We start from the raw sequence: 24,283 nt of genomic DNA on the forward strand, positions 1-24,283 counted from the left end.
TAGAAATGAAAAAATAAAAATGCAAATAACTTTGGAAATATCTTTTTAAACATTAAAATGATTTATGATATAATTATATTTTACGAAAAGATATAAAAGTAATTTTAATGATTTAATAAAATTAAATTGTAAAAAACATCACTATAAATTTAAATATTTTGACAAACAACTGTGAGTATTACTGTACTTCAGCGATTGTTTTATTTCAAAACTCAAAATTAATTTTGAGTCCATATATATGCCCTTATTTAACACACAGAAAGGAAAAAACAAAAATGTAAAATGTTTTTTACAATTTAAAGAAATTTTATATCAAAGATTAAATTTAATATGTGTCTAATAAAAAAAGTCCAAACATTTATCTAACATAATAAATACTATAAAATCAGAATAAATTTTTGTATAATTTGGAAATAACTTTCATCCTAAGGCTGTTTGACCGAGTTCTCAATAAAAATGGAGAATTATGAGTATCTTTATGAATAATTTTATTTTATGCATCACGCTTCAATGTACGATGCGAAGCACTCCTTCTTTTATAACTCGTGGAACGCCATTTGTTGTGATATGAGCATTTTGCACTTCAAGTGTGGTAATTCTGGAATTCTTTGTCTTTTTGTCCTTTGGGTAGTTCACATAAGAGCACAAAAGGGTATCGGTTGGAATAATTGGTTTGAAAAGATTATCAATTTCAGGATCGTCATCTTCTTCTTCAGAATATTCAGAAGATTCTGAAAGTTCAGACCCTGATGTTAAATCGCTGTTAGATTCCTCTTCTTCTGTTTCTTGTTTCGTATTTGAAAATTCTGCAAAAATGTCAATATCAAAGTTTTCATTGTTGGCTTTTTGCCCTGCTTTTCTAACTATATATTTAGGTTCTGGTGTAACCTCACCGCATGCAAGCAAAGATCGATACCTCCAAATTTCTTCAATTTTTTGTAATGTTTGAAGATTGCCACCATTTTTCTTCCATTGCTGTGCTACGCTCTGCATCACGTCATCAATCACATCGTTATAAACTTTAATTGTTTGTGCGTTGCTTTTTTCTTGTGGAGGGTTCATATATCACTTTTCTATCGGCGCGTTCTTGTCACTTTTCAATAAACGAACGATAGAATTCTGTTGATTTTGTAGATCAAAGCAAAAAAAAGTTCGATCAAATCATTAATTAATTGAACATTTATGTATTATCAAATCAAATTCTACTCTATTAAAAAATTACACATTGAAACAATTTTATGATTTAAAATAAAATTATTTTTACTTTATCCGTTTTACCAAAACAATGCTCTAAAGAAACTTTTTTCCTTTGTTATTTCAGACGCTTCATTCAGCATATTCTTAAACTCTATAAACCTTTCCACGAATTGTTTCAGTTTAACTTTCTCATTTTCTCCGAAAGTCTTCAAAGTCATTTTATACATTTCCAACGTTGCAGATGCCTCTTCAAATATTTTATTCACTTCATCCAATTCTTTTTCCATGAACATTTTCAAAAATGTATAAAACGCGTCGTCACTTTCCAATTCTATTTCTTTTTTCTTTAAAATTTCGGAACATTTCAACACTATTTTATAATTTTCCTTCAACTTTTTATACATTTCTTCAATATCATATTCATTACAAGCGAAAAACGTTGGCATTTCTTTATCGAAACTTATAAACGATTGGAAATCTTTTACGATTATGTATAAAATTGGATCGTTTTTAAGTTTCGACAAATGTTTTAACTTAAATCCATTTTTAGTTTTATTATTTTCGGTCGATTTCGAATGTAATATGATACTAAATAATGTTCGAAGTTTATTCGATTCATTTAATTCTTTTATTCCTTTCGATATGTTCAAAAATGATTCATTAACTTCGATGAATTCTTTTTGGAAATTGTTTTGGAGTAATAACATTTCAAGTCTCGTTTTAAGATATGGAATTTCTCCATAATGAAGCCAAAACTCTTGAACTTCATTTAGTTTGGGAAGTGATCGTAAATATTGAAGCTCATGTTCGTTCGGTATTATATCGATGAAATCATTGACTTGTACTGAGTTATATGGGAATTTAAATGAGCGCTTTATGTTATTAATGATTTCGTTCGGTTTACTACGTAATCGAGAAATAATTTGCGAAATTCGTTTTTCGCGAAGTGGAGAAACTTCTGTTGTTGGCATGTTATCATATTTGATTTCAACCGAATTAACAAGTTTCCAAAACATATAATCGAGATATGAATCGTTATCATTATCATCTTCGCTCGATTTGTCTAAATCATGTTCGCGAGTTTGAGCGTCTTTGAGATCAATTTCTGTGTGTTCTTTGCTTTCGGTATTTTGTTTAATAAGTTCTTCGATTTTATTGTTTAATGATTTAATTGTTTCATCTTTTTGCGTGTTAATGTTTTCGATTTCATTAATTTTAACATTAAGTGAATTAATTGTTTCTTCATATTGCGTTTTGATGTTTTCGATTTCATTAATTTTAACATTAAGTGAATTAATTGTTTCTTCATGTTGTGTGTTAATGTTTTCGATTTCATTAATTTTAACATTCAGTGAATTAATTGTTTCTTCATGTTGTGTTTTGATGTTTTTGATTTCATTAATTTTAATATTTAATGATTTAATTGTTTCATCTTTTTGCTTATTAGTATTTTCATATTCTTTAATCTTTGTGTTCAAAATATTTACAGTTTCATTGTTTTGATTATTAATATTTTCGATTTCATTAATTTTAATATTTAATGATTTAATTGTTTCATCTTTTTGAGTTTTTATGTTTTCAAATTCATTAATTTTCACATTTAAGTTATTAATATTTTCTTCGCTTTGTTTATCTTTATTTTCCATTTCTTTAATTTTTTCATTTAATGAATTTATAACTTCAGACTTTTGTTTGTTATTATTTTCTAATTCGTTAATTTTAAAATTTAATTCTTCATTTTCTTTATCTTTAATATTTTTAATATTTTCGAATTCTTTTATCATTATTCCGAATTTTGTTTCTTCTTCTTTATTGTTTGGATTTTCCATTTCTTTCATCTTTAATAACATATTATTAAATGTTTCTTCTTTTTGTTTATTATCAGATTCCAATTCTTTAATTTTTGAGTTTAATTTGTTTAATGTTTCATCTTTTTGTTTGTTCATATTTTCGAAATCAGAAATTTTAACATTTAATTTTTTGATTGTTTCTTCTTTTTGATTATTAATATTTTCAATTTCATTAATCTTTTCATGTAAGTCATCGATTTCTTTTTCGCTTTTAGATTTGATATTTTCGATTTCACTTATTTTTGCATTTAATGATTTAATCGATTCTTCTTTTTGTTCATTTTTATTCTCCAATTCATTGTTCAGTTTTTTCATTTTCTCAATTGCTTCTTTGTTTTCTTTCTTAACCTTCTTCAATTTCTTGATTTTTTCTTCTTTTTGTATATTCTTTTCGTCTGATTCTTTTACATCTTTGTTTAGTTTATCAATTGTTTCCTGATTTTGCTTTATAATATTTTCTAATTCTTTAATTTTATTATTTAATTTGTTTATTGTTTCATCCTTTCGTTTATTGTCATTTTCTGTTTCTTTATTTTTGTTACTTAAGTTATTAATTGTTTCTTCCTTTTGTTTGTTCTTTTCTTCTGAATCTTTAATGTTTTTGTTTAGTTTCTCAATTGTTTCTTGCATTTGATTTACATTGTTCTGTAATTCTTTAATTTTATTATTTAATTTGCTTATTGATTCATCTTTTTGTTTATTATTATTTTCCAATTCTTTAATTTTACTGTTTAGTTTGCTTATTGTTTCATCTTTTTGCTTTCCTTTGTTTTCTAATTCTTTGTTTTTATTGTTTAGGTTATTAATTGATTCATCTTTTTGCTTATTATTATTTTCCAATTCTTTAATTTTACTGTTTAATTTGTTTATTGTTTCTTCTTTTTGTTTAATATTATTTTCGATTTCTTTTATTTTAGTGTTCATCGAATTAATTCTTTCTTCTTTTTGTTGGTTCTTTTCCTCTGAATCTTTAATGCTTTTATTTAGTTTCTCAATTGTTACTTGGTTTTGCTTGACAGTGTTATCGAATTCTTTAATTTTATTATTTAATTTATTAATTGATTCATCTTTTTGTTTATTATTATTTTCCAATTCTTTGTTTTTATTGTTTAATTTATTAATTGATTCATCTTTTTGCTTATTATTATTTTCCAATTCTTTGTTTTTATTGTTTAATTTATTAATTGATTCATCTTTTTGTTTATTATTATTTTCCAACTCTTTGTTTTTATTGTTTATTTTGTTTATTGTTTCATCCTTTTGCTTATTATTATTTTCTAATTCTTTATTTTTACTATTTAATTTATTAATTGTTTCTTCCTTTTGTTTATTTACATTTTCAATTTCAGTTATTTTATTGTTCAATGAATTAATTTTTTCTTCTTTTTGCTTACAATTTTCATCCAATTCTTTATTTTTACTATTTAATTTACTTATTGTTTCTTCCTTTTGTTTTCTAATATTTTCCAATTCTTTGTTTTTATTATTTAAGTCGTTAATTGTTTCTTCTTTCTGTTTATTACTATTTTCTAATTCTTTAATTTTCACAACTGAATTGCTAATTGATTTTTGCTTTTCTAAGTTACTTTCTTCCAATTCTTTAACTTTTATTGTTGAGTTCTTTAATGCGATTTCTTTCTGTACGTTATTCTTTTCTATTTCTCTATTTTTAGCATTTATTACATTAATTTTTTCATCTTTTGATTTCAATTCTTTATTTAATGAATTAATTTTCTCATCAAATTCATTTAACATTTTCTCTTTGTCATTTTCCATCGCTGAAATCTTTTTAAGATATGATTGTATCGAATCTTTTTGTTTTCTGTTTTCTTCTTTTACTTGATTCATTTGTTCAGTCATCTTTTTAACTGTTTGATTATTCTCATCGATAAGTTCTTCAATTTTCGCATCCGTTTTTCGAATATTTTCATCTTTTTGTTTAATTGTCTTCGACATTTCATCAGCTCTGTTTTTCATTTGTTGTATCTTTTCGTTTAATTTGTTCTTTTCTTCTTTGATATTTAATAATTCATTTGTCGATTCTAAAATTTGTGTATAATCTTCAATTTTAATTGCTGAAAGCTCAGAGTCGCAAATAAATCCAGACGTTTGATATAAATCTCGATGAACTTGATGAGGTTTAAATGTCGTAAACTTAAATGGTATTTCGATTGGCTTTTCCATCATCGAAGCCGTTGTAACGGCCGATCCTAACCCGTTAACGTTCCCCTGAGTCAAAAAGTATCGGTAAATAGTCAAAAAGTTGTGCAAAAAAACGAACAATTTCGTCTTTGCTGAATCATAATTTAATACAATATCACAAAGAGAAACAATTAATGACTTAAAATATTGAGGTGAAATATTATTTTTCAATGTGTTAAAAATACTCTTTGTTGATAAAGGATTTGTAGTTTTTGTCTTGAATAATGTATCTAACATCTCATTATCAACAGTAAGATTTAAAACAATTGTTTCAACTGACACTCCAAGTGTATCTTCTTGGCTATAATTCATTTTACGAAAAGCATCAAACATTCCACTTGAAAGAAGACTAATTGATAAACTTGCTCGAACTTTGGGATGATTAGAAAGTGAAAGAAGCATGTTTTTGATTAGATTAACTACACAGGAAACAAATCGTCGATCTGGTCTTGATGAAAGTTCAGTTGCTATAGTGCACCAAGAAATTTTCTGAAGCTTCTCAAATTCTCTGAGGGCCGTTTTAATTTTGTTAACTTTATTTTTATCGTCGCGATCGTTGAAAAGTAAAAGACTTAAAATAGACATCGCATTCTCGAGTGAATAACCAATTCTCATTTGCATAGAGGAAACAACATGTGGAATCGATTCCGTAAAAATGCTAATGGCAGTTCGTCCAAATTGAGAATGAAGAAGACTTTTCAAACATAATAATGAGCCAGTAATTACTTCACTAGGCGATATTTGTGAGCATAACATTGGATTGGCATATTTGTTGTATTGACCAAGTAAGGACAATAATACTTGATGTCCATTATTCCTGAAAAATCTTTGATGCCATGAAATTCGATTTTTACAAATTTGCTTGTTGAGCTCATTTAGAACTTCGGATGATGGGTAAGCAAAAAGGCATTTGATTAAGTACTCAGGAGCTGGACTTTTTGAATCTTCTATGAGTTGCTCACAATACATCGTCCATTTTTCTTTTATTGGTTTTGATTCAAACCATTCTCGTTTTTGCTCGCTATCAATTTCGATATCAGAAATCATGTTTCTATAAAGTGTGGATATTTCCTCTTCTGATGGCTCCTTTTTAGGTAAAGGCGTGGGCTCCATAAAAGGAATGAATGGGATAGATTTTAGAGCCTCCTGTGAAAAGAATGATTCCTTGATAGAAGTTTCTGATTTCTTTTTTCTCATTCTTTTGTGGCAAGAAGAAATTGAATTGTTTATTAGATTTTTTTTGTGAGGATTACATTTCCTCAATTGAGTTCAAAAATGTGTTGTGAGTAAACTGTAATTTTCAGTGAAAGATAAAAAATTGTACAAAATTTTACTTTTCAAGCCAAGCAAACAACAATGCATCCAAAGCTATCTGATTTTTAATAAAAATCTATCAATTTTTGAGATCTTAGTAAATATAATTTTCGTGTTTCATGAAAATTAAAATTGCAATTTACCAAAATCTATGATCTTTTAATAAATATTTACTATTTTTTTTTCTGTGCTTTCTATTATCTATTAAATGTGATAAGAAAAAAATCATAAGATCATTTTGTCATGTTAAATTTTTATTCGGCTATGATTCCACAACATAATATATAGGGTGTCCAACCCTAAGTGTAGCATCTCCATATGTGAGCATATATAATTATTGATAAATATATATAAATAATATATGGATATAACATTTTATTCTTTATAAATATGAAATTTCATAAAAAATTAGATATAATGAAATATTTGAACTTTTTTGATAGAAAATTGGATAAAATATACGTTTAAAATTATCAAAAAGTTCAAAATGGAACTCGACCAGAAGTCAATCGCGATTTTCTTACACTTACAAGGGAAAAATTAAAAATCAATATATACAGAAATGAAGTTGACTCTTAAGGATCAATGTATTTCATATTCAACAATTACAAAATATATTAGAAATTGCAAAACATCAAAAACCGTTAACAAGGAAACTCCAAATGCAAATTTCGATGAACACAAAATCATTAATGAAAAAATTTTGTATGTACTTGATGAAGAGCCATTTGCATCTGTTCGTTATATAGCTAACACTACGGGGATTCCAAAAAGTACGGAATATTATCATTTAACAAATATGCTTTTGAATGTAAGCATGCATTTAAAGTGGGTTCCCCACAGTCTCTCAGAAAAACAAAATATTCAAAGGGTAACAATCTCAAATACACTTATTAATATTCTGAATTCAGCCAAACATAACAATTATATATATTTCGTTACAGGAGACGAATCTTGGTTTGAATATTTATATTATCCTTCTCAACAATGGATACCCATCGGAAGTCAGCCTCAAACACGTCCAAATAAGGTTTTAACAGATAAAAAGATTATGCTGACAACTTTTTGGAATCCAAGCGGAATAATAGTTATTAACTATCTTCCAAAAGGGGAAACATTTAATTCAGAGTATTATGCAAATAATATTATTAAGGAACTTTCAAAATTAAATGGGGGATATTTAGATAATGAAGGAAGAAGATTAACCGTCCATGCCGATAATGCACGTCCTCACATATCGAAGCACACAACTAATATAATGAATATTAAAGGTCTTAAAAGAGCACCTCATCCTCCTTATTCACCAGATATAGCACCATCAGACTTCTTCCTATTTGGCTATATCAAAAATAAAATGGAAGGTCAATCATACGAATCAAGAAAGGAGGTAAAAAAATGTATAACTGATATTTTGCAACAAATACCAACCGATATGTTAAAACGGGTTTTTGAAGAATGGGAAAGGAGATTGGAACAAGTAATACATACCAAAGGAGAGTATATCAAGTAAACATTCTAATCATTATCTTAGTTCATTTAAATTTTATTTGTATAATGAGATGCTACACTTGGGGTTGGACACCCTATATATATAAAAATAAAAGACAAAATAATACATGAATCATTTCAATAAATTAATGATTTAGCTAAAGAAATTGACGAAAGAATGTATGAGTTATAAAAATTAATCCAGAATATTTATTGAATCTACATAATTTGAGCATCACTTGGATGAAAGAAATAATATTGACTTCTTTTTCAATAACTGTACTAATTAATGAATATTTCAAAGCAAAAGGATTTGGGGAGAAATACACATTTTATTGTATAAAAAAATTGATCCATTCAATGTGAAGAAACAATGATCATTTTTCTAATTAGCGAAAATATAATGGTAATAACGTATGCTATTAATTCCAATTTCACAACAAACACAGAAAGATATGATTTAGAAATCAAAAATCTGAATATTTATAAATCGTTTAAACTTGTATGTGCTAATGAAAAAACATTTAACAGTTTTAATTAACCCATTGTATCATTCATGAATTGAATTGTATGTTAAACATTTTATTTTTTATATAAAAGACAAAAAATCAAAATGATATTTAATAATTTAGTATATTTCCTTCACTCAACATTAAAACTTATCCAAAATCAGGAATTAAGTTCACAATGTAGTCGAAAGCTTGAAGAAACAGAGTTTTTGTTGTGAAACTTTCAAGAATCAAGTTTGAGCTCCAGCTTATTGCGTACATAAAGTTCAAAGGGATGTCAATGAGGTTTTCGGATATGATGGCCACAGCGATCATTTGAGCAGCTGATGATTTATCTTTTGCAAACTCAATCGCCTTCTGTCCAACCTCTTCAAACGTGGCAACGAGGTTATCAACGCCTTCGAAGTTGAGAGATTTCTTTAGACCTGAAGTGACAAATACATTTGTTACAACATCATCTCCGAAATCGGCCATAGAAGCATCATCTCCAAGGATGTCAATGGCTTCTGCAAGAGATTTCTGGATTTCTGAGCAGTATTTTTTGATAGGCTGTTTTAGTTGCTCAGTATGTAAATCAGCTATATAAGGTTTAAGTAGATCAATTATCTCATCACTTGTTACCCCACTAGTTACCTTTTCAACAGATGCTGCAATTGTTGTTATTTCTTTTGAAACAGATTTGATTTTCATCAACCCATTCGTTAACGGTCCCTCATCACTGAAAAGTGACAATAAAAGGAGGTTTGTGGATTCAATATCAAACGGTTTGTCCATTTCATTTGCTTCGATAAAGCTTTCAATCATTTGAGTGAGTTTGTTCGATTGTGATTTTGAAGGCTCGATTTGAACTCTGAGTTTATTCACCAGAGATTCATAGATGATATTGAACTGTTGGGTTTGCATTTCCTCTTTGAGTTTGTTTTGTTGGAAATTGAGGGCTTTTGCTGTTTTTTGAATCTCAGATTTTCTTAATCCAGGGCGTCTATAGTTCTGAAGTAGCTCTTTTTGCTTGGATTCGTTGGTGATTGATACATTTGAAAATGCTAATGCTTCCTTTTGATTAAGAGATGACCATTTTGGTGGAACTTTTGGGATTTGGAAAAAATCTGGAATAGTCAATGGAAGGTATGTGTGTCTGATTCCATTGATAGAAATTTCTATTTGAGAAAGAGTTTTGAGAATCGCTGGCTCATAAATTGGTACAGTTGTTTTTGATTGCTTGTATGCATTTCTTATTGACTTTAGCTCGGAGACCTGTGCTTCAAGCTTCGAAATATATTCATCGCACGAAAGCTCTTTTGCTTCCTTCATGTGTTAAACGTTTAATAACCTCCTAAATCATTTTTGGGGTGCACCAATTTCAACATTTTAATCATTAGATATGATAATTCAAGATATCTTAATAAATAATTATTAACAATAATATTTTCAAAAAAAGTAATCAAAGAGTACATTATTTTATTAGCATTAATACTAAATTATTATGATGAGAATATAATTGAAATTTGTTTTTTATTTCTTAATCATTTTCTTTCTCGCTGCTTGTTCCTTCTTCTTCCTCTTCATCTTCACTTGATTCAGAGCTTTCAGCGTTCGGGTTAAAGTCTTCATCTTCATCTGACTCATCTGCGATAATGATTCTCTCGTTCTTTCTTGCCGCGCGCATACCTCTTGAGCTTGTATCTTCATATTCCTCAATATATCTCTTCAAATGTTTAGCTTTAACAATAGTCACACCTTTCTTCTCTATGTATTCTGCCATACCCTTTAAACCTTCTACGCAACTATCGCGTAACATTTTATTTCTTCTTTCTGCGGCATCTTCATCTTTACCTATGTCTAGAGTGATACCATTAATTGTATCGATATTTGTAATTGTATATTTATGTTGACGATTATCAGTTACAATTGTAATGTCGAACATTTTATTTTCCTTAAGCATTTCTTTATACTTTTGGAACTCGACTGTTATGATTTTCTTATAAGGCAAATATAAAACTTGGCTATGTAAATATAAAATGGCATCATCAGTAAGATATATATAACCATTAGCATTCTTATATTGACAATGTGTACCAATGTCATGAGCTGGATTCACATAAAAATCATTCGTAGGAATAATGTTAGCGCCAACACGACGGAGAAGCTCTTCAAGCGCATTCGCCATTGTCGTCTCATGATCAAGACCTTCGGCTTCAACATCTTCACTTTCAGATGTAGTGATGACAAGATGTTGATATGATGTATTACCTTGACGAATAGCTCGCGTGAGCGAAATGACAATATAATTCTCACGACTTTTGTTCTTACGAAGTGGAATCTCTAATCGATGAACCATGTAAATATGTGTGTACGGAATTCGATGACTTAGTTCATCATTATATATGTTGAGGATTTCGGGACAGAATCTGACGTTAAACCGTTGACGTGGTTTACAGAAAACAACTTCTTTGACTTCTGCAATGTACGTTTCAGTGCCTGCAGCAAGATTTGTTCGAGTAAGGATTTCTCGAATGATGTCTTGATTAGACATTTCGGATTCATTTGGAACAGATAATGAAATGGATTCAAGAGTTTCACCTGTGGCTTCTGCGTCTGGTGTGAAAACAATAAGAAGGTCTGTAGGTGGAATAACTTGTGGTTGACTGACTTTGGAGTATGGTAGATTCATTATTAAATTGCCATCACGTGAAAGTGTGAGGAATTTTTCTTTGAACTGAAGCTCAGCTATGTTCGTTCCTGTGATTAATGCGTTTTTAATTTCTGGCTTAATATTAAACTGTTCTTCAAGATAGTTTGAAATTTGATCATTATCAGATGGCTTGAAACCAGAAATAGCAAAGAAGTGATTAGCTTGTGTGTGTATTTGAAGAATACAAATTTGACCTTCGGTAATCCATTCGGCATGATCAATTTCGCCTGCTCTCAACTGTGCAGAAATACCTTTAGATTTTGGCTTGAATGTCATCAGTCCTGGTTCAAGTGAAAGAGTACTTTCGGAAGAATTGATAATAACGTCGAAGGAGTTCCCGCTTGACATTGACTTTTGAGCCAGCAAAATCGTAAACGGCCAGAAATGCCTAAAAAAGCTGTTGCCCATAAAATATGTATTTCATCATTATTTCCAGATTACTAAACTCTCTATCTCCCATATAAATCAAATGTGTTTTGAAATATTTTTTTTGGCTTAAAAAAACTTAATTTTCTATGTCAATGCATTTGGTATAAGTGTAATATTTAAAGAAATAATAGTAACATCTTCTGAAATCTACAATTTAACACTTAGCGGGAAAAATATAGTCAGTAACAGGTGATGTAATTTCTATGAGTAAACATGTTTATTGGATATAACAAAGAAATATTCACGATATCATTTAAATAACAAAAAATAAAAATGTGTATACACATAGAGAATGTTTCTTCAAATATATAAAGATCCCAAATTGAACCACTTTATTAATATATGGAATTCAAGCATATGTGGCTAACAAAACGTATGGGTTGTGTAGGTATTTGAACCATTCGATTATGAGATTGGTGTCACCCATTGTTTTCACAACATTGGAATATGTTCCTTTGTATTTTGTTTAAAATACTTATAAGTTCATTTGGTAATTCATACGAAAGATTATTAATTCATAAAGTACAGATAATATTAAAATTATAACAAAAAACATTTTTTAGTTGATATTAATTTTTGTGAATTCTTAATAGCAAATGAACAGTTTTAATATTTTATAAACCATTATCTCTTAATCCAAAAAAGAGTTAGTTTGATATTCAAATACAATAAATAAAACAACTTTGGCACTAATTTCAGTTTCTTTTTGTTCAAGAAATAATTTAACTATTTCTGTATGACCATTTTCAGATGCTTTCATAAGTGCTGTTTCAAATTATTTATATAATTTCCATATATTATTTTGGATTACCAAATTGTTAAAATAAGTATTAAATAAAACAAATAAATATCCTTAGCATTAATATCAATTCCTTCTTGTTCAAGAAGTAATTGAACTATTTCTGTATGACCATTTTCAGATGCTCTAATAAGTGCTGTATTAAATAATTTAAATAATTTCCAAATATTATTTTGAAATATAAAATTATTAAAATAAATATTAAATAAAACAAATAAACATCTTTATCATTCACATCAATCCCTTTCGTTTTAAGTAGTAATTTAACAATTTCTATATTACCTGAGCTTGGAATTAATATAAAAATATTATTTGGTAATTTTTTATTATTCTCAAGAAAATGTTTCATTATAAATAAATTTCCTGTTGAAGAAAACTCATAAATAAATGTTTCTAATTCCATTTCTTCTTTTTCATGCAAGTATGAAAGAATTTCATAATTACTATTTAAAATGCATTTTTTATAAAATAATACCAAATCAATAGTTTTAGTGATTTTGTTTTCATAAAGATATTTAAATAAATGATATATCATTTCTATGAAATTGGATTGCTGTTTCATATGCATTTTGAAAAGATGAATGATTTTGTTCACATAAATGAATGATTTCTTCATTTCCACCTGCAATTGCATATTTACCTGCGTTTTTAACATTTACATTGTTCATAAGTAAATATTTAAAACATTTAACAGATCCAAAAAATGCTGCATAATCAATTAATGTTACATTATCTTTATTAATAAATGAACATCTTTCATAAAGTGATGGTTCAATTATTTGATTAAAATCAAAATTTGTTTGTGATGATATTTCTTGAAATTTTTCGATTTCATCATTTCGAATTATTTTTGCAATTTCATTTGGATTAACTCCTTCGGCAACATATTTCTTATGTAATTCCCAATCATTCTTTGAAAGTTCTTTATAATTATTAAAGAAATAGTTCTCAAATGGAATTTCATGTCCTCTTTTTGGTTTATTCGGTATGTAATGTGCGAAATAAAAAGTAAGTTTGTTTCTAACTGAACTCGATGAAATTATATTTAATTTAATCATTTTTTCTAAGAGAAAATTCAATTCTTTAATGTTTTCTTCGTTCAATATATTGGAATCTTAATTATTAATGTAATATTTTTCAAATGGGCAGGCTATGGGAATAATGGTAATCATCTGTTTAAAAAACAATGGACAAAATATAATGTTTTCCTATATTTCTGAATAACGTTTGATTGGATAATTGCAAATCCAAGTATGTTTTCTCATGGATATATTCCGAATCTTGTGTTATTAGAGAATTCATACATTTAAAAAATCTTAAATTAATTGATGAGGATTTCTTGGTTTCTTATTTATTTCTTCTTTTTGATCAAGAAGTTTCAAATATTCAAAATATATATTAATGTTTTGATTGTGTGGTAAGAAACAAGAATATAGCAACCTGGAAATAACAAGGAGGAATGAAAATTTGAACTTTCAAAACAAAGATGTAACTAAATGATTTAGATTTTTTTCAATAATATCATATCATTTTCTAGATTTATTGAAATGATATGGGAATCCATCATTGTTTCAATATAAAGTTAAAAAAAAAATATTTTTTTTTGATATCAAAAGTCATAACGGTTATTCAACTTTAAAACAAAGAGACCGTTTAATATTAAAACCGCCAAAATGGGACACCCTATTTTACTGACATTCTCATATGCTACTTTTTTCTGGAGAAAGCAACTTTGATGAAAGCGAAGAACCAAATAGATCTTTATTTTTTAGGTCCTTGCAATGCCCTAATTTTGAGCCACCAATTATTCAGCTTTGTTCTGATCAAGTAAATTTTGCTGTTCTTCTAAAGAAATCAATTTTACTCAATGGGTCGATTAAAAATTTTCCAGAGCAGCTAAGGTGCATGGCTTTTTATCAAAGAAATCCATATGTTGTTGATGTCAATGGAATCATTTATAATTTAATTCCTAATGAGCAAGTTAATGTAGAAATAAATGGCCTTGTTAGGACAATAGTAGGTTCGTCGAATCGCTTATTTGCTATAACTTTTGATAAGTCGTGCTATCTAATTGTTGAAGATTCTGCAATTAAATTAGCAGAAAATTGCAAGTGTGTTGGAGCTACAGAAGAAAATGTTTTTGTATCCACAAATGATGGACTTTTCGAGGTTCAAGATTTTGATCTCAAAAGAATCGACTTTGATAAAAAAATAGTATCAATTTCCTGTTCGGAGACTGATGCATACTTTATTGATTCAGATGGACTACTTTATAATTTTTACAATAACAAATTTATACGTGTTTATGGTCTCCCGCCAATTGAGAGTGTTTCTGTTGGAGAGCAACACAATGCAGCCATTGGCCGAAATAAGAAGTTATACACTTGGGGATTTAATCCATCCGGTCAATTAGGAACTAGAAATGATAAATCGACTAATAATCCGATTTGTATACTTGAGGATGTCTCAATGGTAGCTGTTACAAACCAAGCAACATACGTTTTAAAGGGATAAATTTCATTTTAAATTTCATAATAAACAATTTTTGTGACCGTTTAACTCATGGTCGGAATTAATTGATTAAAATGAGTAAAAATCATATAAATAAGAATGAAGAAATTAACACAGAACAACAAGTGACAAAAAAAAAAAAGAAAAATCTTCGTGTTGGAAAATCAAGTTCAGATAGACAATATGCTGATTCGATAGAAATGCTATTACAATGCAATCGAGAAGCTGCGCAAATACGTCAGCGCAAAGAAGAAATTTCTCAGCAAAAAGCCAATAAAATAAATCAGAGACAAGAAGAACTTGAAAAAATTAAACAGGAGAGAAGACAAGAACGTTTCGCGAGAAGCCAAGCAAGAAAAGAAAGGTTGAAGAAAGCTGCTTCGATGACTGTTAGTCAAAAGAAAAAAGCTCTTCAAGAAGAAAAGAATTTCCGGCTCCAACAAAAAAATAAAGTGTTTGAAATACAAGGATAAAAGAATAACTCAAAAAAACATTTTCCAGGTACACCGTTTTGCGAACATAAAATTTAAATTTTATTTTTAAAATTTTGCATTGTTTTTAAAGATGATTAATCATTTCGTAAGTTAAAGAAATTTATTTTAATTTTCTATTTTCATAAAACAATGATTTCCGATTAATCTCAAATTGTAGATTTGATTTATTTATCAAAAAAATTATACGAAATTCAGAAGTAAATTGAGTGTTTAAACAATTTGTGGAAAGGAATTATTGAATAATGCAGCAACCACCTTTAGCAGCATCATTTTCAGAATCTTCCTTAGGCATTTCTGCTTCACGTTTTTTGATTTCTTCAGTAACAATTTGTTCAATGATGAAAGTGACGGATTCCTGAATGTTTTTCCCAGTTCTGATTGAAATTGGGAAATATGTACCACCCCACTGATTAGCTAAATCTTCACCTGGAGCGTTGATATTAGATTGCATATTTTCATCAGAATGATTTGCAAGAACAATGCAACGAATTGGATTTCCATGATTTGCTTCAACAAGTTGTTGGTGCTTTGTTTCAATAAAATTAAGAGACTTATCAAGGTCACGTGTTGTATAAATAAATACAAATCCTTTAGCTTCATTTATCATTTCAGACATTGCTTCAGGGCCTTCCATATCACTACCATCCAATAAGGAAACTATTTTCCTTTGGCCCTTGATATCATACGCTTTTTTACAATCTTCTTCTTTCCAAGAAATAAATCCACTTTGTACTTTCCCTTGAATAGCATATGAAATCACTCCAATTGTTTGAGATTTCCCTGTCCCCATGAAGTAGATTTTAATGTTATCATTAGTAGGAGGTGCAGGAGGATTTTGTTTGTTCTTTGACATGTTTTTTTTGGGATTTTGATTCAGGTAACTTTTTCTGGTATGTTATCTCAAAAACCCTTATGAAAATTGTGATCAATAGACGGTTTTAGTAAAAATAAGGCCAAATTTTCTTAGCGGCTATGAACATTACACAAAAACCCCATAAAAATTGATAAACTATACAAAATGTCGGTGTTACCGCGGGAACTGTAATCACCTTCAAGTTTCTCTACCAAATAAAAATTACCATTAACTTAATCTCAAAAAATATTTCAAAAAGGGCGTTTTACAAGGTAAACACCAAGTGATATTAAATTATCTATTATTTTGATAAATATTAATAAGAAAAAAAAAAATGATCAGCTTTTATATCAAAACCTTCAAAAAAATAAAGAAATAATTTACCATACTTGAATAGTTATATAGAGTGAGGAAAATAAGTGGTGATCTTAAGTTGAATTCACAAAAAAATATTGGCCGAACAGATATTAATTCAAAATAATAATCTTTTCAAATTCAACTTTTTATGTTAACGATAAAGGATTAGGCGGTTGTGGTCATCCTTTTCGAAAATGTCAGCACCAAACAAGACACTTCTTCAACCAGGTCGTTTTGTTATCCTTCTTAATGGCCGTCATGCCGGAAAGAAGGCCATTGTTTTACAAGCATATCCAGAACCAACCGAAGCACGCAAGTATCCACATGCAGTTGTTTTAGGTATCCAAAAGTCACCAAAGAAACTTACAAAGGATATGCCACAAAAGACCCTTGTTAAGCGTACCCAAGTCAAAGTCTTCGTCAAGACTGTTAACTTTAATCATCTTCTTCTTACACGTCATATGTTGAAAGACGAAGATTTCTGGAACAAAGTTAAACCAGATCAAGTTATCAAGTCCATGGAAGACACTGAACAAAAGAAAGCTGAACTTCAAAATCTTTCCAAGGTTTTCCGTCAAAAGTATCTCAATGGCAAGATGCCATGGTTGTTCAAGCCTCTTCAATTTTAAATAAACTGGTTTGGTTGGTTTAATTTGAATTTTATATTAGCAATAAATTTTGATTAATCAAAATATATTGTAACTCATAACTAATTTGAATTTTTGGTTTGGTTGTTATTTTAAAATTTATTTTAGAATGGAAAGACTTATTAAAACTCTTTTTTTGGTGTTTGGGATAATTCTTTGACACTTTTTGTTTATTATTGGTCGTACAAAAATTGAATGTGATTGGGATGTCCCAATCCAAAAATTATGGATTCTCAGATTGGGGTTGCAGGTACACCAATTGATATAAATAAACTTGATGATATATGTAAAATACTTGATGATTCTCAAAGATATTCACCAATTCAAGTACAGGAAGCTAATAATCAGATATTATCATTTTGTCAAAGAGAAGATGCATGGGAATTTACACCAAAGATCCTTGACACAAGTAGTTCATCTCATTTAAAATTTTTTGCAGCTAAAATTTTACGTGATTTAGTATCAACAAAATGGGAACTTGTTAATCCAGAAATTCGTGAAAGTATAAAAAACTTTATTATTATGCATGTTTGTTCTTGGGCCGGTGATGAATCATTTAATCAAGCTGTCCTTTCTGAAGCTGATATGGTTTTAGTCTTAATCATTGTTAGAGAATGGCCTCAACGATGGCCTTCGGTTATGGGTGATCTTCTTAATGCAGCAATTAGTACCACACCAAGTGTATGCAAAAACAATCTAAAAATCATCACCTTCATTTCTGAACAAATCATTGATTTTGGTGAAAGCAACCTTACATCCACCCGTATTTCTCAAGTATCATCAGCCCTTACTCAGATTTCTCCAATGATTTTCCAACTTATAGATAACGTTCTCCAGGGCACCCAAGATGTTGATATCATTTGTGAATGTTTAACCACTCTTAAATCTATAGTTCGATGGCTTGACCCACATTTTATTTTCGAGACAGAGTTACCCAAAGCACTTTGTACCAATTTTTTACCTATACCACAATTTCAAGTACAAGTTTTATCATTTTTTGGCGAAGTAGCATCATTACCAAAAGTCCCAGATCAATATGTTGGAATATTTCCTGCGATTTTTTCAGCTGTTGTTAGTTCCTTATCCAATCCAAACACTGATTTTATCCAATTAGCATTACAAAACTCATTATATACGAAAACGTTTGTGTTTACACTTTCTGCATTTATATCCCAATATGCGCCAATAATAGAATCGTCTGGACAATTTGAACAACTTAAATTATCATTAAGTTGGATAGTTGAATTAATGAAAGGTGTTGATCTTGATAACTTTTTAACTATATGTGACTTATGGGAACATATTTCACGACGTATATATACTGAAAAACCAGGAAATGTCATTATGTTTTATAATGGTTTCTTTCCAATTGTTCGACGTATTCTTGTAGCACGTATGGAACGACCGAATGAAATTCTTATTGTTGAGAATGAAGATGGTTCTGTATCTAAAGAAGAAACACGTAACACAATAACATTAGCATTATATAATACTATGCGTAAGACACTTGTTTATTTAGCTAACATTGATCATATTGATACTATTAATGCTATTCTAGAACGAATTCCATTGTTAGAAAAGGAATGGAATATTTCTATATTAAATACAATGTGTTGGAGTGCTGGTGCTATATCAGGTACATTACCACCTAAAGAAGAAGAGCGATTTGTATTAGAAGTCCTTAAGCCTTTGTTAGCATTTATGACTCAACGTACAAATCCTGATGAACAAGCAATTATTTCATCATGTATTATGTTTGTATGTTCACAATATCCACGATTTTTAAGTGAGCATTGGAACATTATGAAGATAATTGTTGAAAAGTTATTCCAATTCATGAACTTTAATTTTGAAGGTATTCAAGAAATGGCTGTAAATTCATTTCGGAAAATAGCACAAAAATGTTCGAAATCATTTATCTTTTATCATACTGGTGAAAATGAATTTTATCTTCAATCAATCTTAAATAAGCTTGATGGAATGATAAGTAATTTATCATTGTCTAACATGGTAACTATTTATGATTCTATGGCAATCATAATTGCAAGTGATAAAAATGAAGAACAAAAAGTTCTTCATACACGAATGTTAATGGAACGAATGAATGAACGTTGGGTTCAACAACTTCAACAATTTAATCCACAAAATAATATGCTTTTACGAAACATTTTATTTATACTTAGGTGTAATTATGTAGTTGCTGCAAATATTCAATCATCATATCAATTACAATTACAATTAATATTCCAACAAACGTTAGAGTTATATGATAAATGTTCGAAACAACTGAATGAAATGTGTCGAACAATTGGACAACCAGCTCCAGGTTATGAAACTTTTCGTATTATAAAAGAAATCAAATCGACGATTATTCAAATCTATTTAACATTTATTAAAAACTCACAAAATATTGCAATGATCCAAAACCAAATATTACCACCAATCACTCCAATATTAATTGAATATCCACAATCAAATCCTTATTGTCGAGTACATCAAGTTATCGATTTAGTATCAACAATCACAGAGAAAGTGAAAGAAGCAATGGCACCTAATGTACCTGATTATATTATATCTATTTTCTTACCTACAGTTCAAATGATCGGAAATGATTTTGATGAATTTATCGAGTTTCGTATTCCTATTTCTGATTTCCTTAAACAAATTATAATAAATTGTCCACAATCAATATTGGCATTAACACCAGAACAAATCCAAATCATCGAAGGATTAATCGAATGGGGCTGTACACATCCTAACCAAGATATATGTATTAGTTATCTCGAATTAATGTTAATCTTTATACAAATGGCCGAGAATTGTTCTAATATACAATTTAGAAATTACTTTTTCGAAACATTTTATGATTCAATTTTCATCAAAACTTTTATTGTCATGACTGATACTATACATAAATTTGCTTTTACACAACAAGTGAACCTGTTCCAAAAATTGTTCACATTAAGAGTGGAACAAAATAACCCGGAAAGAATAGCAAACGTAATATATCAACAATTCCAAAATAGAGAATTACAATTTTACTTGTTGGTGTTCACAAGATTGGCTGCTTTGGCACATATGCCAATCGAATTTAGAGCAACAATGAGAGACTTGTTGATAGAAATGAGACAATACTCGAGAGAAGACCCAGACTTGTTCGTAGAAGAAAGAGAACAAGAAATGAGAAGATTAGAAGAAGAAAATAGTAGAATACCGGGATATAATGGGCCAGAAGACGTAGACTATAGTCAAATTGATTTTTAGAATATATTAAATTTTATATTTGAGTAAATAAATTTGATATCAAAAAATATTTTTTAAATGTCAACGAGTTGAACAAAAAGAAGTAATAAACAATACTGTTACAATTTAAGGTACAAGAAAATGGGCCGCAGACTTATAAAATCAGAAAAACTAAAAAAAAAAAAAAACGTGCGAGCTCAATTTTTGTTTGCTGTAATTTTTCCAACACAAAATATGCTTTTATTTCGATTTTCTGAACTTATTTGCACCAATGATCGTTAGACAAACGATAGAAATTTCCGAATGACGATGAGCTTTTTCTGTGGAAAACAGTTTATAATGCTTTTTGATGATAACAGTTTCATATCTAAACTTTTTCAACATGATGTGCAGAGATGGTGAAATTATATACGAACTGTGAAATTAAAAAACGTTGTACAAAAAATATTGCTGTAAATTAGTTTACTTATTCAATTGAAGAAGAATTTTTTTTAACAAAAAAATGTACATGATGTGAAATTCTGTGGAAGAAGTCAAGTGATGATTCAAAAGTACTTTTGAATACAAAAAATCAGAAAACAAATCGGATGAGAAATCATCGTAGAAAAGAAAAAATAAACAATAAAAAGAAAAAAAAATCTTCAAGACTTTTATCTTGTGTCGAGTACATGAAAACAATCCAGAAACTAGAAGAAATTATTTATAATTTAAACAAAGATAATTTTGCTCAAACAATTACATCAATTAAATATCTTATTCATGATGACTTTTCACCTTACTCGATGCTAACTCTTTGTCGCCTTATATATTTTGCTTTTCTAACACAAATGCAAGATTATCAACTTTATTTAAGATTTATAAAAGAATTTGAAGAAACAACAAATCACAAAATATTTGAAAGGTTTGTACATTATATTCTTGGATTAAAATCACAAGAATCAAATTTTCTTTTAGAAAAAATGATTAAATTAAATATAATTTCATCGAGTTCAGTTAGAAACAAACTTACTTTTTATTTCGCACATTACATACCGAATAAACCAAAAAGAGGACATGAAATTCCATTTGAGAACTATTTCTTTAATAATTATAAAGAACTTTCAAAGAATGATTGGGAATTACATAAGAAATATGTTGCCGAAGGAGTTAATCCAAATGAAATTGCAAAAATAATTCGAAATGATGAAATCGAAAAATTTCAAGAAATATCATCACAAACAAATTTTGATTTTAATCAAATAATTGAACCATCACTTTATGAAAGATGTTCGTTTATTAATCAAAAGAATGTTACATTAATTGATTATGCAGCATTTTTTGGATCAATTAAATGTTTTAAATATTTACTTATGAATGGTGCAAATGTTAAAAATACAGGTAAATATGCAATTGCAGGTGGAAATGAAGAAATCATTCATTTATGTGAACAAAATCATTCATCTTTTCAAAAAGCATATGAAACAGCAATCCAATTTCATAGAAATGATATATTTAAATATCTTTATGAAAACAAAATTGTTGAATTTTTTTCTGAAAGAATTAATAATTTTATATTTTTTTAGTTACAGAACCCACAAACTTTGAAATATTTAACTTTTTATATGAGAAAAAAGAAATAAATATAAATATTAAAAATGATTATATATTTTATTAAAAGTTGAATTTAGGTTTTCAAAATTTTAAAATATTATTTCGAAATTATTAAAAATATTTGAAACACCATTTATTTCATGCGCTGAAAAAGGAAATATTGAAATTGTTAAATTTTTTCTTCTAAAAAATGGTAATGAAATTGTAAATCAAAGTATATATTCATTTTATATAAAATTTTATATGAATAATTTTGTATTTCAAAATAATATTTGGAAATTATTTAAATTATATAATACAGCACTTATATATGCGTCTAAAAATGGTCATACAGAAATCGTTCAATTACTTCTTGAACAAGAAGGAATTGATATTAATGCTAAAAATATTTATTTGTTTTATTTGATATTTATTTTAATAATTTGAAATTCCAAAATAATATTTGGAAATTATTTAAATTATTTGAAACAGCACTTATTTTGGCATCTTATTATGGTCGTACAGAAATAGTTAAATTACTTCTAGAACAAGAAGGAATTGATATTAATGCTAAAGATATTTGTTTGTTTTATTTTGGGTTTATTTTAATGATTTGATATTTCAAAATAATATTTGAAAATTATTGAAATTATTTAAAACAGCACCTATTTGGGCATCTTATAATGGTTATACAGAAATGGTTAAATTACTTCTTAAACAAGAAGGAATTGATATTAATGCTAAAGATAAAATTTATTTGTTTTATTTAATATTTATTTTAATAATTTCAAATTTTAAAATAATATTTGGTAATTATTTAAATTATTTAATACAGCACTTATTTTGGCATCTTATTATGGTCGTACAGAAATAGTTAAATTACTTCTAGAACAAGAAGGAATTGATATTAATGCTAAAGATATTTGTTTGTTTTATTTTGGGTTTATTTTAATGATTTGATATTTCAAAATAATATTTGAAAATTATTGAAATTATTTAAAACAGCACCTATTTGGGCATCTTATAATGGTTATACAGAAATGGTTAAATTACTTCTTAAACAAGAAGGAATTGATATCAATGCTAAAGATAATTGTATAATTTTTTTAAAATTTATATAATTTATTTCAATTTTTGATATTTTATTTGGAAATTATTTAAATTATTTGAAACAGCACTTATGTATGCATCTTCAAATGATATTTATGATAATAATATCAGTTTATTTCAGTTACTTCTTGAACAAGATGGAATTGATATTAATGCTAGGGATATATATTTGTTTTATATAATATTTGTTTTTAGAATTTGGCATATTAAAACAATTTTTGGAAAACATCTATTACATTTAGAACAACACTTATGAAAGTAGCTTGGCACATAAGGTCAGATATGCTTCAATTACTTCTTAAACAAAAAGGCATTGATATCAATGCTAAAGATATACATATGATTTATTTAATATTATTTCCTATAATTTTATATTTAAATATAATATTTGGAAATCATTTAAAATATTTTATACAGCGTTAATATTTGCAGTATTTGAGAATTGCAGAGATACGCTTAAGATACTTCTTGAACAAAAAGGAATTGATGTAAATTCTAAAGATATTAATGAATTTTATTTAAGATTTATTTTATAAGTTTTATATTTCAAAATCAAATTTGGAATCTTTCATTATTTATTAGAACAGCACTTATGATTGCCTCTGAAGAGGATAACACGTATGCTATAAAATTGCTTCTTGAACAAAAAGGAATTGATGTCAATGCTAAAAATGATTATTTGTTTTTCTTAATATTGATTTTAGTCATTTTACTTTTCAAAATAAAATTTGGAAATTATTGAAACGATTTAAAACAGCTCTTATGATAGCAACTGAGAAAGGTTATGTTTGGGATGCTGATTTACTTTCAAAGTACAAAAGTCTAAAGTAAAAAGTACTTATTTTTTTTTTTTTTACCCCTTTTCTAGAATTCAAAAATTGAATATAAAACAATTGTTTATTATTCAATTGCTTGTCAATTTCCCTATCAGCTGTGCACATTAACAGGACTGTATTACCCATTAAAAATTTCCATACGTTTGTAAAACATCATATTAGTGAAATTGTTTTTTCAACATG

The 24,283-nt window shown here is 27.8% G+C and overlaps 7 protein-coding genes across 7 annotated transcripts; 3 read left to right on the forward strand and 4 right to left on the reverse strand.

Annotated features, from left to right (window-relative positions):
- Window positions 1–507: 507 nt before the first annotated feature.
- On the reverse strand, window positions 508–1,062 carry GO595_001229 (uncharacterized protein; the record flags this gene model as incomplete). Its single annotated transcript, XM_067914005.1, has 1 exon — window positions 508–1,062. One exon carries the CDS (start codon window positions 1,060–1,062, stop codon window positions 508–510), a length of 555 nt encoding a protein of 184 aa, XP_067778612.1.
- Window positions 1,063–8,710: 7,648 nt separating this feature from the next.
- Window positions 8,711–9,871, reverse strand: GO595_001230 (uncharacterized protein; the record flags this gene model as incomplete). Its single annotated transcript, XM_067914006.1, has 1 exon — window positions 8,711–9,871. One exon carries the CDS (start codon window positions 9,869–9,871, stop codon window positions 8,711–8,713), a length of 1,161 nt encoding a protein of 386 aa, XP_067778613.1.
- A 208-nt stretch (window positions 9,872–10,079) lies between these two features.
- Window positions 10,080–11,600, reverse strand: GO595_001231 (FACT complex subunit SSRP1; the record flags this gene model as incomplete). The annotated part of the gene is made up of 1 exon (XM_067914007.1): window positions 10,080–11,600. One exon carries the CDS (start codon window positions 11,598–11,600, stop codon window positions 10,080–10,082), a length of 1,521 nt encoding a protein of 506 aa, XP_067778614.1.
- Window positions 11,601–14,385: 2,785 nt separating this feature from the next.
- GO595_001232 (chromosome condensation regulator RCC1) lies at window positions 14,386–14,994 on the forward strand (the record flags this gene model as incomplete). The annotated part of the gene is made up of 1 exon (XM_067914008.1): window positions 14,386–14,994. One exon carries the CDS (start codon window positions 14,386–14,388, stop codon window positions 14,992–14,994), a length of 609 nt encoding a protein of 202 aa, XP_067778615.1.
- Window positions 14,995–15,717: 723 nt separating this feature from the next.
- On the reverse strand, window positions 15,718–16,338 carry GO595_001233 (small GTP-binding protein; the record flags this gene model as incomplete). The annotated part of the gene is made up of 1 exon (XM_067914009.1): window positions 15,718–16,338. The coding sequence occupies one exon, from the start codon at window positions 16,336–16,338 to the stop codon at window positions 15,718–15,720; it is 621 nt and encodes a 206-aa protein (XP_067778616.1).
- Window positions 16,339–16,889: 551 nt separating this feature from the next.
- Window positions 16,890–17,324, forward strand: GO595_001234 (ribosomal protein L27e; the record flags this gene model as incomplete). Its single annotated transcript, XM_067914010.1, has 1 exon — window positions 16,890–17,324. The coding sequence occupies one exon, from the start codon at window positions 16,890–16,892 to the stop codon at window positions 17,322–17,324; it is 435 nt and encodes a 144-aa protein (XP_067778617.1).
- A 243-nt stretch (window positions 17,325–17,567) lies between these two features.
- Window positions 17,568–20,606, forward strand: GO595_001235 (CRM1 C terminal-domain-containing protein; the record flags this gene model as incomplete). Its single annotated transcript, XM_067914011.1, has 1 exon — window positions 17,568–20,606. The coding sequence occupies one exon, from the start codon at window positions 17,568–17,570 to the stop codon at window positions 20,604–20,606; it is 3,039 nt and encodes a 1,012-aa protein (XP_067778618.1).
- Between the last annotated feature and the right edge of the window lie 3,677 nt (window positions 20,607–24,283).

The sequence above is a fragment of the Histomonas meleagridis genome (genome assembly GCF_020186115.1).
Source record: "Histomonas meleagridis strain 2922-C6/04-10x chromosome Unknown contig_122, whole genome shotgun sequence".
Taxonomy (NCBI): domain Eukaryota; phylum Parabasalia; order Tritrichomonadida; family Dientamoebidae; genus Histomonas; species Histomonas meleagridis.